The 13,209-nt window shown below is 37.6% G+C and overlaps 1 protein-coding gene across 2 annotated transcripts in view; it reads left to right on the plus strand.

The window, feature by feature from the left end:
• ptprn2 (protein tyrosine phosphatase receptor type N2) overlaps window positions 1-13,209 on the plus strand; it is a 234,138-nt gene that overhangs the window by 122,481 nt on the left and 98,448 nt on the right. For both annotated transcript variants that reach the window (XM_042728037.1, XM_042728038.1), the window contains one exon: window positions 4,936-5,000. In XM_042728037.1, the coding sequence (XP_042583971.1) occupies window positions 4,936-5,000 (65 nt within the window). The remainder of the gene's footprint in view (window positions 1-4,935; window positions 5,001-13,209) is intronic.

Genomic DNA, 13,209 nt, shown 5'->3' on the forward strand with positions numbered 1-13,209 from the left:
CTCCCCACTATCGCAGTGCTGCCTCTTAACCCCGCTCCCTCACTCTGTCGTTGCGGCTCCGGCAAAGTAAACAAAGTCAATTATAATTTCACACTGTATAATTATTTTCCCTTCTGTGTAATCTGTAAAAAGCCTTTTAATTCACTCTCTCTTTCTAAATGCACTATCAAAGCTGTGCTTGAAAAGAGCAACTTGCCTGAGAATCAAAGTAGGAGAAAGCGTTTCATCTTATATGTTGAGCTTTTTTTTAACTAATGCATTTTGTTTGATTCTGTCACCCTAAGATATGCTTCAATCCACATATTAGAGTGTACACACTCTGACGCTTGTGTTGTGCTATGTTTCTTCATGGCTTATAGAACATGGCAGGTAATTGTTTGCACATTTAGATCAGTAAATGACTGAGATTATTCCCACCTCTCGTAATGAACATGTCTGATGGCCTATTTGTTGCTGAAAACTGGTAACTGTGCAGTTTTTTGTCAGCCAGAAAGAGCAACGGGAATCTTTATGTGTGTATCTACAGTATTTTATTTTCTCAGTTATTAACTTGGCAATGTTTCAGAGTAATAATTTTGAAATGTAGAATTTCAACATTGAAATTGCTGCTTTTGGTGTCACAAAATGAAAATAGCTTCATGACATCAAAGGCATCTTTAGGAAGACTAAAAGTTACATGCTAAAATTGATTTATTACAGATTTATCCAAGTGGCTAGCTGTAATAAAGTAAATAAGTTGTAATGGCATGATTAAAAAAATAATGTATTTGTGCATATATTGTATGAGCAAAAATTGAGCTTTCATCTCTAAGCTGGTCATCAGAATCACATGTTTTCAAACAGTTATGGAACATTGAAGGGAAATGGTGTTGGTTAAAATGTATAGTAACTTCAGAAGGTCTGACAACTGTGTTTCAGTTCCATATCACTTCAACAAATTATTAGTTATTTCAAAGGTCCTTCCAGCCTACAACAGCAAATGAACCAAAACTCACAAGACCACTGACCAAGCAAACAAATGTGAATTAACAATATACTTAAAAAATTATTATAATGTTCTTATATGTTAAGTTAAATGTTTTTCCAACAAAAAATTTTTAATAAAAAAGAATATGAACATATAAACATATATATATATATATATATATATATATATATATATATATATATATATATATATATATATACTGTACTGTGTGTACATGTGTGTGTACATGTGTGTACATGTGTGTGTGTGTGGTGTGTGTGTGTTGTGTGTGTATATATATATATATATATATATATATATATACAGTACAGACCAAAAGTTTGGAAACATTACTATTTTTAATGTTTTTGGAAAGAAGTTTCTTCTGCTCATCAAGCCTGCATTTATTTGATCAAAAATACAGAAAAAACAGTAATATTGTGAAATATTATTACAACATAAAATAATAGTTTTCTATTTGAATATACTTTAAAAAAATAATTTATTCCTGTGATGCAAAGCTGAATTTTCAGCATCATTACTCCAGCCTTCAGTGTCACATGTAACATCCAGTCTATCACATGATCATTTAGAAATCATTCTAATATTCTGATTTATTATGAGTGTTGGAAACAGTTCTGCTGTCTAATATATTTGATGAGTAAAAGGTTAAAAAGAACTGCATTTATTCAAAATAAAAAATAAAAATTCTAATAATATATGTTCTAATAATATATTTTCTTTACTATCACTTTTTATCATTTTAACACTGCTGAATAAAAGTATTGATTTTATTTAAAAAAAAAAAAAAAGAAAAAAAAATTACTGACCCCAAATTACTGACCAGTAGTGTATATTGTTATTACAAAATATTTATATTTTAAAAACATAGCTTCTTTTTTATTTTTTTTATTTTTTTTTACTTTTTATTCATCAAAGTATCCTAAAAAAGTATCACATGTTCTGAAAAAATATTAAGCAGCAGAACTGTTTCCAACTTTGATAATGAATCATCATATTAGAATGATTTCTAAAGGATCATGTGATAATGATCCTAAAAATTCAGCTTTGCATCACAGAAATAAATGATAATTTAAAGTATAATAAATTTAAAAACAATTATTTTAAATTGTAATAATATATCACAATATTAAATTTTTTTTTCTGTATTTTTGATCAAATAAATGCAGGCTTGATGAGCAGAAGAAACTTCTTTCAAAAACATTAAAAATAGTAATGTTTCAAAACTTTTGGTCTGTACTGTATATACAGTATATATATAAATATATTTTGTGTTGTATTTTTTCATTGCTTTTGTTCTGTATTGTTTGTTGTGTGTTTGTGTTGTTGTGAGGAAGCAAACTGTGACGGATGAACAGAATAGAAATTGTAATATGTAGTTAGGTAGTAGTTAAGTATCACTTCAAATTATAGATATTTAGCCTGCAGATCTACTGGAGGGGCATTGGATCATCGGCTCGGAGGCACTGTCGTTTGATAAATATTTTTTGACGCATTGGCAACATCATAGTAGCATGTAAATCCAGACCTAAATCTGAAAGATCTATATAGAATGACAATGAACGATTTAGACTTGGGTCTTTTATCTAAAAGAGGAACAGAAAGACAGCGCTGAAATTTGTTGTTTTGCCGACCGGATAAGGCAAGAGTCAGTTAGCTCCAATGATCTATAGAATGACATTCTACCCTAGAATGTTAGCTCCAATGATCTATCTATATAGAATTGTGACGAGTGGGGCGGGGCCGAGAGCCGTGGGAACGGAGCGAGGCCGGTGGAGTGATTGGGAAATGAGCGACACCTGCTCCACTCACCGGTCTCGAGTCCCACGGAGGAGATTGGGAGGATACAAAAGAGGAGCGACGACAGTGAAGGACGAGAGAGGACCAGGCCTGTTTTTTTTTTTTGTGTTTGGTTTTTGTTTGTGCGTGGCAGTCGACCGTGAGGGGCTGTCGCGCTGTTTTATCTTTATTTGGTTATTAAAAGTTTTATTTGAATGTTCGCCGGTTCCCGCCTCCTTCTTCCCGTGACTATGGAGTTTTTTATTATTACAAGAATGTCATTAAATATTTTTTTTTTTTTTTTTTTTTTTTATACCTGTCTTGATTCCTAATACACAACATATGACGATTGTTATTTAAAGCGTTCAGAATACGATTCCATATAAGGTTAGTATAGCCTATTTCAGCACTTTGCGAATGGACAGCGACTCAAGTAGCACGTAGCCTATTCTCGAGTTCTACGAGTTCATGTAGCCTACATTTTTGGGAAACGTGCGAGGAATTGCGGCTAATGTTTATAGCCTAAACAACAGAACAGGACAGAAAATAATAATATAAATATAATATAGGCTAAATAAAAAACATAAAATAGGCCTACAATAAATAGCAATTTATTTTTTTATACTTAAATAATTAACAAATTACGACGACAAAAATAAAAACACTGAATCAGTTTGAAGCTTTGAAAAACCGGCAAAAAAATGTCCCCATCAGTTTTTTCGTATCGATGTTTCTGAAACTTAAGGCTTTTTTCTTCATAAAACGAGTTGGACATCATCACACAAATGTCTGCGTATTAAATCTTTTGGCGGTTGTCCGGAGCTAGCATTTGCAGAAGAAGCGCCAGCTCGGCTCTCATAGACCGTGGTACTGGTGGTCGTGGCCGGAGTATCTAAGTCTGCTGATTGACGAGTCTGCGGAGGTCTAAACCATTTTCGTAAATCCATTTTTTTTTTTTTTTTTTTAGAAGTTTTTTTTTTTAAATTAGCTGCTAACAACTGTCTATAATATAGACGGACAAACTGTTCTTCAACTTGAAATGGATTTTGCGCGCGCGCTGCAAAATCAAATGTAACAAGTTTACTCGGCGACCAATAAGCATTCACCATGACGAAGCCTAGTAACGTGCCATGAACAACCAAAATTATGCATTTTTCCCCCATTCTTTTTATTTTATTTTATTGAAGTTACAGTTTGAACATTTAATATTAAAATAATAACTAAAAGGGATATTTTTTTGGGGCCATGGCTTGTAGGAGGGGCATCAATGACCGCTAGGGGGGGCACGGCCCTCGAATGCCCCACCACAGCGCCGGCGCTGCTTCTGTAGGAGGGGCATCAATGACCGCTAGGGGGGGCACGGCCCTGGCCACATTTAGAAATGGTTGATATGTAACACATCATGCTTCTTTACTGTTTCTGTCATGCCAGCAGATGCAGCACTCGAAATGGCTCATGTATGAGTTGAAGGATCACCATTGTTACTGAAAGAAAACTTCTGATTTTAGTGTTCTGAGAAGTTATCAAAGAAAAGATATCTCTGACACAACTGCTTTAGTATCATACAAATTGTTACCAGCAAATAAATCCTTTTTTTCTTCTTTTGACATACAAAGCCCACACAATGTGCCATATTTTTGGACCTTTTATTCAATAAAAAAGCTCTGAAAGCTTCATACTGAAAAAAGCTGCAGAAGCAGCCACACAGTGCTCTTTTTTACCACTGCCCCCAGATTCACACAGTAGGATAAATGTTTGTACTTGCAGGTTTCAGGCTGAAACATATTTTGCTTGGTGTATTTTTCTGGAGCAATATACTTAAGTCCCCAAACATACTAAAATCTTTTCTTAGTGCTAATAACCCTGAAGAGCATTTAACTCACCCTCTCATCATTTTCCATTGTTCTCACACCCTCTTGATTGTTGCTTGCGGATATTTGTCATTTCTTATATATTTCAGTATTCTGATTTTATTGATCAAAAACAAATACATTTCTGGCACATCTTTCAAATATGGAAATTTTTAAGATTTTAGATTCACAGACTCCCTAATGCCCTTTCAAATGAGCTCAAACACACCTGTCACACACACATCCATCTCAGCACTGATGACATGCTATAGCTTCTGATGGGATCTCACTCATTCACCTTTTTTTTCTCTTTAACAGTTGAGCAGAAAGGACAGCTGGAGAAAGAGAGTGGTCTGCGGATTCTTGAGGCTGGACTGAGTGATGTAAGTCAGAGGAAAGGTGTCTTCTTTCTCTCCTCTCTCCCTCCCTCCAATGATGACATCCTCCTTTCCCAGAGTGCAACCCCATATTGAATGTGTTTCACTCGCATAATCTGTCCCTTAACTTAGCATTCTTTTATAGATGGTTTTTATATTAAACTCTAGAATGAAATGTCATGGATTAACAATAGCACCTCCAAGATTAAAGGGATAGTTCACCCAAAAATAAAGATTCTGTCATATGCTTTCACCCTCAGGTTTGTTCCAAACCTCTCTGAATTTCTTTCTTCTCCTGAACACATAAAGAAGATATTTAAAAAATATGGGTAGCTTAACATCTGATGGTGCCCATTTACTACATACAGTAGTACATTTGTAAGAAAAATTCAAATTATGGATTAGAGACTTTATACTACATTTGTGGTGAGCAAATACAGGTAAAGGCAAAATCATATGTTATGAGTCATAACATATGATTTTGCCTATACCTGTATTTGTTCACCACAACTGTAGTAGTTGACTAACAGTCAACTAATAGGAAAAAGGCTTATGTCCAACTTGAAAGATTAAGTCCCAGAATTGAAGTCCTACTTTCATTGTAGTTGGTTCACTACGATTGTTGCAAACTGCATCTGATGCAAAATCTCTTGTGGTTGCCATATTCATACTATATGCTATGGCATTTATGTGTTATTCCCAAAAATACTATTACTGTGGTGAAGGGCTCCAGACTGTGGAAACTGAAAGCATAATGAAACCGCGCTACTCATTTGAACTGCGCAGCACTTAGAGAGCCTACTCGCTGCGTCAGCAGGAGTGCGAAGGTGCACGCAGTAAAAATGTGGAATGGTTTTCAAGCTGAAGTAAAGTAAAAGACCGCTTCTTAAACCAGAGAAGGTGAACATGTTGGTATTCTTGTGGGAAAAAAAAACATGCAAGCACTGTCATCGACAGCAAGCTTAGTTTTACTTTTCTATTTGTTTTCATTTTGAAAAGCTTGTTATCTTTGCTGTTTACCTCATGTTACGCTATGGAGGCTCTCTTTTATTTAATTTTTTTTAATTTGATTCCTCAGTGCTTATAACATAGCAAAAGAGGAACTCCCGTTCACAAAATGCAAATCACAAATAATACTACTGGTGAAAAAGAATGGGTTGAATGTTAATCACTTTCATTTCCATATCACTATAATAAACTATGATAAAAGTTCATCAGTATGCCCTGATTAATCCTATGTTGTAGCACGATAATAAACAAAATATTATTATTATTATTATTATTAATAATAATAATAATATAAAATATTCTATGTTTTTGTGTTTTAATCTGAGAAAGTTAGTCACAAAAGAGCGACCAGTGGGAAGAATGAGTTTGGAGCCCTGTGGTGCATATCCAAAAATGCATGCTGTTGCTGTAGCATTTATGGTATTCTCTTATTAGCTTGCTCTATTCTCTATTATTAGATCAGATAAAACTCCAAAAGCCAAATCCTAAATTGCATTTATTTTTTGACTTAATATTAATATTGCATCCTTAAAGAACTTACACGTCTTACACTCGAAGGAATGGGGTTACATCATTAAACCTCTTTCTATGATTGTGTGGTATACATTTATATTCGTCTTTGTGTGTGTGTGTGTGTGTGTGTGTGTGTGTGTGTGTGTGTGTGTGTGTGTGTGTGTGTGTGTGTGTGTGTGTGTGTGTGTGTGTGTGTGTGTGTGTGTGTGTGTGTGTGTGTGTGTGTGTGTCTGTGTGTGTGTGTGTGTGTGTGTTTGTTTCTGTGTGTAGATGTGTATGTGTGCGTGTATGTGTGTGTGTATGTCTGTGACTTGCCATTAAATAGAGCTAAGCGGCTCTCTATGTCACTGATTCAATTCACTGTCTGCTGCAGAGGCAACATGCCAAATATACTCTGTCAATCAAAACAGCCACAAAACAAAGAGAGAGAGAGAGAGAGAGAGAGAGAGAGAGAGAGAGAGAGGATGGAGGGACAGATGTTATTAGTTATCTCAATCAAATACCATAGAAAGAGATGTTTAGAGACTATTGCCTAACACGTAGACATTTGGCAATTTCACCGGATAAACTTTAAAAACTGGAGCAGAAATGATTAAAATAAAAGCGGTAGTTTAATATCTTAGATTGAAATGGTGGTAAAACTTGTTTTGCTTTTTGTTTCGGATAATAATCAGAGAGGATATCCGTGCATTGTTCTCAGAAGTTAAGGGAACACTAAGCGAATGAGACTGTACTTATGCTGGGACATTTGATCTCTAAACCCACAGACCACCTGCCCTTAAGTCTGTGTTTTTTGGTGGTAGATCATTGAGCACTATTTAAAAAATACATTGTTATAACATATCCATGTTAGACCACTGGCAAAAAGACAGGTGTTATGAATATTAGATTTTTGATGATTATTTCATGCTGACTTCAGTGAATTAACATTTATTAAGCTAGTATCAATGATAAAACTTTTTTTTGTATAAAATTAATACCAGTTTTGCACCTGATATGTAAAAAAAATGAAAGCAATGAAATTCAATCACAGCTTTGGATAGGGCGCGTCAGCTGGCACATGTCATCGCCTTTTTGTTCAATCCTTGGTTTTGTTAAAAGTGGTCAACTACCCGGGATCTTCGCAGTTGAATATGATTGACTGTTTAAACTTGACTCCTGTTTTAATATAATTTCTAGTCACTGATATGATTTCTCAAAGAATTGTCATACGGAATCCAACAGTATGTTTGAAACGATTGAGTATCTTATGGGATTGCTGTTGTTTATTTTCATAAATTACCGCAGCTGTACCAGACCATATGTTAGTGGATACAGGGAATTTTTAGTCTGCTTGTCCGTCTATTTTTCAGATTTCCTGTGAAGCTTCGAGGGACTTCCGATTCAGTAGCCACTATTTACATTTTCATTTATGCTTTTGAGATGTTTTTACCCAAAAGTGACTAAAATAGGGAAAAGAAATTTTGTCACAAACCCAAATCTATTCTTTTATACAAGGGCAGATTATTAGAGTTTAGGAAACAACATGAAAAATAAAGAAAAACATTTTCCTAAAACCCTAGGTGTTTATGATTACAATAATAGAAAAAAAAAAAATTATAAAAAAAAAAACTTTTTTTTAACTTTCAAGCAGCATAATGGACTATGTATTTTTGTCAGATTAAGCTTGCACATACTTTGAAAAAAAGGTGATTCTCCACATATTTACAGTAAAATTATGTTTTAATCTCCGGAACATGAGGTAAGTGATTTCGGGAAGATTTTTAAAAATACTTTGAAAAAGTGGAATTTTTTTTGATGATTTGCGAAATTCGTCAACGTGAACTTTTTTTTTTGGGGCTTTGTCAATCATAAAATAAAATTTTTTTAATTTTAAATTTTCTTCCCGGGGCAGCGTTTGCCCAATGTCCCATTAAAAAAAAACCCAGGCTTTGATTTTTTTGCCAAAAAATTAACGTAAGCTATTCCTTTGAAAGCAGCACTTTGTCCCTTTCCCCCCCACAAATTGTTTTCCGATCCACTTGGGTTTGTCTACCAACAAAAGAAAAACCAACAAAGAGGAGGAAAAAAAAAATAAATAAAAGGATGCATGTTTTTTGACCATTAACAAAGTGCAGGCATTCGAAAAGAAAATAACAGGATTGTAAAAGTGCGCAGTCTGTGACTAAATAATGAGCCAAATATTCATAAAGAAATTAAGTGAAAAAAGGTTTTTTGGGGGGGTGGATGGATGTGATAAAAGGGGGGGGGGTGCTCCCTCCATTGAAATTTTTTGGATCCTCGCAGAGGTGAGCAGAATAAAGTAGGGTTTTGATGTGCCGGCCGTTTATAAACCCTGTTTAATAAGTTTTCCAATAGAAAATGTGCCCCATAAGACCTGCCAAAAAAACAACGAGGAGAATACATGAAAAAAGGGGCCCTTTAACCTTCCATTATTTTTCTTTCCATGTAACGCTGGATTGGTAGTAAAAATGTCATGCATATTTTTTGTTTTTGGGGGCCGAAACGGTTTTATCTTTATGGTCAGAACTGTTTGCAAACTGTTATGAGTGCAAAAATTTTAGCATCACTGACTGACACAATATGTTTTAAAAAAAAATAAAGTGTAAGGATGGTTTGAGTGCTGGTCTTTTTAACATCCATATTGCCCTTTTTTTAAAAAGTTTTTAACAGAAGGTTTTTTGTAATAAAGTGCAAGTAAATTTAAAACCCGGGGTTCTTACAGACTATAAAAGAAATATCCCCTTTTTTGGCCCTCTCTTTCTCATTCTCTTGCCACCACCTATAGTCATTTCCCCATGGTACGGGTGCAGGGCCCCCTGTTGTTTGTATCTTGGCCCCTTTTTGTTGTAATTAGCCTTAATCCGATGCTGCGGGGGGTGGGGGGGCAGGCTCTCACTGGAAGAAAAGAGAATTATTCACTGGGGGAATGTGTCAGATGGCTGAATAAAAAAAAAAGCCCCCAGGTGTGTTTGGGCGGGGGGGATGGGATTGGGGTTGGGGGTTTGCAGTTATAAAAGGGCAAAGGGAAAAAGAGGATGTCTTGCGGAGAAAGGGAAAAAGGGCAAAACAGTTTAAAAAAGAGTGAAGGATCTAGGTCCTAAAATAAAATTTATGTGTTTGTTCGGAACAATAAAATTTTGTGTTGTTTTTTCCTTTTTTCTTTTTTTTTTTCATTCATATTAAAAATTTTTAAAATTTTTTTTATACATTTAATCATTAATTTTTTAAGAAAATCATTTATAATTTAAATAAAATTTCATTGATTGTTAATGATTATTATTTTTTATTTGTCTTGTATTTTTTTAGTGTGCCCCCAAAAATGGGGTTGCACGAGTCAGGATGGGTTGCGGCAGGAAGGGCATTTGGTTAAAAAACATGTGCCCTTGGGTCAATGGGCCCGTGTTAAAGGGGCGAGCTGAAGAAGAGAGATTGTTCTTTTTTTTTTTCCTTTGTTTTTTAGTTTTATGATGTGTTTTTCAAGGGCTTTTTCCTTCTTGAAAAGGAAAAGGGGAAAATTTTGGGAAATTTGGTTATGGGTTTTTTTGTTGTGAATCAGTTGCATACTGTTGAATTTTCCCACAAAAGTCGACATTAAAACATACAAACTAAGACTTTTCAATAAACTGCTTTTTTTATATCTCACTCCCTTCCTACTTCTGTCATCATGGCTTTTTTCAGCAACTACTTTGGTGTAGGTGTTTAAACACTCATTTTTGGGGGGTTTTTGGGTACCAGACAAGAACCCGAATGTTTTTTTTGGGTAATAGGCACTTTTCTATAGTTGTTTGTTATGGACAAACAGTTTTTCGCAGGTTGGTTCGGGAGGATTTAATTTTTTGGCGGGGGGAAAATGATTAGAGGGGGATTTAAAAACTAGGGAAAAAGGGAAAAAAAATAAATCGAAAGAGAAGAAAAAAAAGAAAAAAAAAAAAAAGAAAAAAAAAAGAAAAAGAAAGAAAAGAAAAAAAAAAAAAAAATAAGTAAAGGATTCCTCTCCTCACCTGCTGAAAAACTCATTTCTAAAGAAACAGAAAAGCTTAGCTAGGATTGATATGACAGTGGTGGGTGGACTGTGTAGATAGGGACTGAGAAGGAAAGTACAGGAAAGAGGGAGATCGTAGGCATTAACAGGCATACCTCATGTAGGCAATGCAAATTTAAAATGAAGAAATGATTATTTGATGTGAGTCTGATGTCATATACTCCGATGTAGAGCTCTTTTTTTTTTAATTTTTTACTTCATGTTAAAAAAAAAAAATCCCAAAAGAAACGTTGTTAAGTATTAAAAACCTATTCCTGATGGGGGGGATGGAGCGTTTTGTTTGTCACTAGGGGTCCTTGGGAGCCAAAAAACCTCTGAAACTTTGAGAAAGGCCCAAAGAAATCGTGTGAGAATTTGCATAGCTGACCCCGCCCCCGGGCACCCTTTAAATAGGCCCCCTATCTATGCACTTTTTTTTTTTCATCTGCCACTCTTTCTGTTCTGAGGGGGTCGTAAGCGTTTCAACCCCCAGAGGCAATTTGGGTTTGGCATGAAGGACACAGTGTTTTCCTTCCCACCTCGGTTACCTAGTAACATAGGGTTCCCCTTTTTGTCATTCACTCCAACATTTTGTGCGTGTCAACACTAGGGGTCAATATTAAAAAGGAAAGCCAAATGGTCAGAGTCCACGGGCACAGAGTTTACAAGCCCGGGCAAAAAAAAGCACCACTCTTAAACCCTTTAATGCCCAAGACTTAAGACTTATCTCCAAAATCCAGGAGAGCCACCAAAGAGGAGAGGCCCCCCCAGCTGGACCTTTTAAGTAATACTCCCATAATTAAAGCTTGAAAAATCTTTTTAGTAAAGTTCAAACGGTGCTTTCCCCCTAGGGAAAAAAGGCATCGAGGATAAAATCCTCCCGATGGGGAGGAATATGTAAGATCCCCATGGACTTTCAGAGGGAAATACCCCGGAGGGGAAAGGACGGGGGTTTTCTTCCGTAAGGGGAAAATTTCAAAACCCAAAACTATCGCAGAATGCTTCTGGAGAACAGTGAAACCCCAGGGGGGATACAATGGAGAATACACACAGGGGGGTCAAGAGGAAACCCTCTGTGGAGATAACCCAATAAAGAGTTCCTCTAGGGAACCCGCCTGTAAGGTTTGGTTTGCAGTTCCTGTAAACTTTTCTAAGAAAAAAGTGTTTTGGGATAGAAGGTAGTCCGAGTTTATGAAGGAACTGAGCTAGACGAATAAGGCTAATTTCCCCCAGGGGAGGAGGTGGTAGCAAGCCTTACCCCTGCCGTCTTGGGTCAAAGAATGACATTCGAACTCTAGAAAAAATGGTTCCCTGGGAATTTTAAAACTAGCAATGTATTGGTTAGCCCCAAATGCAGCTTACGATTCTGCTAGAGGCCCCCCCGGGGTGCTGAGCAGCCAGCCCCCGGAGAATGAGCCCTCATCCCCGTGGGCAAAGGGAGGCCTCGGGTTTAAGGGATAGGATCGCATCCACAAACCCGGGGAGATCCTTTTTCTGGGCGATTCCCCTTCTTCTGTCTCCCAAAAAAAAAATAAAGATTTCAGAATGTCTGAAACTCTGCTGTGATCTAGGGATGTCGTGGGCTCAACTGGGACAAAAGGAACAGGTTTGGGGTCCCCCCCCCTTTTGGGAAACTTCAATGTTACCACCGGACCCCGAAAGAGGGGGGCCTTAGGCACATATCAGGCTGAGGCTCGGACAAATGGAGTCGCCGGCCCCAAATCAGGCATGTTGTTAATGGAGAGGGTTGGAGATCCCACCCCTTTTCAAAAAAGGCAGTCAGGAGGGCCCTTTCATAGAGAGGGACGAATAAACCTGATGAAGGGGGGTCAACGGATTCTTTTTAAGGCCCGCAAAACCCCAGTGAGATCCCCAAAAGGGAAAGAGACCATCTCTTAGGGTCCCTTCCCCCGAGGAGACAAGTGTCTTGTCCCAAAAGGTTGAGCATGGGTTTTGTGTCTGTTTCTGAAATGAGAGGGCCAAAAAAAAGCTGTGTGTGTGTGTGACCCAGAGAAAAAGGAAAATGTCTTTTATTGACCCCGGGAGTGGCTACTGCCCGGGGGCAGACAGTATGGGAAGCCGAATCCACCCCCCCCATCCCCCCGAAAAGGGAAACCCGGTGGCAGATGGTCCCCCCCCCGGGTTGTCTGTCCCGGAACGCTTTGAAGCCTTTGGGGGCCTGGGCCCCGGGTGACTGGCGATGCCAAACCTTTTTGCAAAAGGGGGCCATTGGTAGGCTGAATGAAGACCGGGCTAAAAATGGAGGACCTTTTCCCCCGGGAGGCGGATGGTTTTAGGATCCGTCCTTCTTTATGTGGAGAATGCGGGCAAATTTTTTCCCCGGTGTTTCCAAAAAGACCCAACCTAAAGGGGGCGTCAAAAAAAAGGATTCTCAGCCCCAAATTAGGATCCCCATTCCCGGACCATAAAGGGGAAACCCCCCCTCCCCCGAGCCTGCACATGAAAGTGTAGCCCGGAGGGATAGTCCCTGCTGAGTGCAGTTCCCGCCTACCCCTGGGGTTGGGGGCCCCCTCTACAGCTCTTTCAAAATTTGGCCTGGTGACCTGCAGGAGGCCATGCGTGCAGGGGGGACACAGCACCCGAAGCGTAAACTTTTGACACTGGGACAAGAGAATTTAAGGCCCCGGATGGGGGTCTTTGGGGCCCCCC

This window comes from Cyprinus carpio, chromosome B7, assembly GCF_018340385.1.
Source record: "Cyprinus carpio isolate SPL01 chromosome B7, ASM1834038v1, whole genome shotgun sequence".
Taxonomy (NCBI): domain Eukaryota; kingdom Metazoa; phylum Chordata; class Actinopteri; order Cypriniformes; family Cyprinidae; genus Cyprinus; species Cyprinus carpio.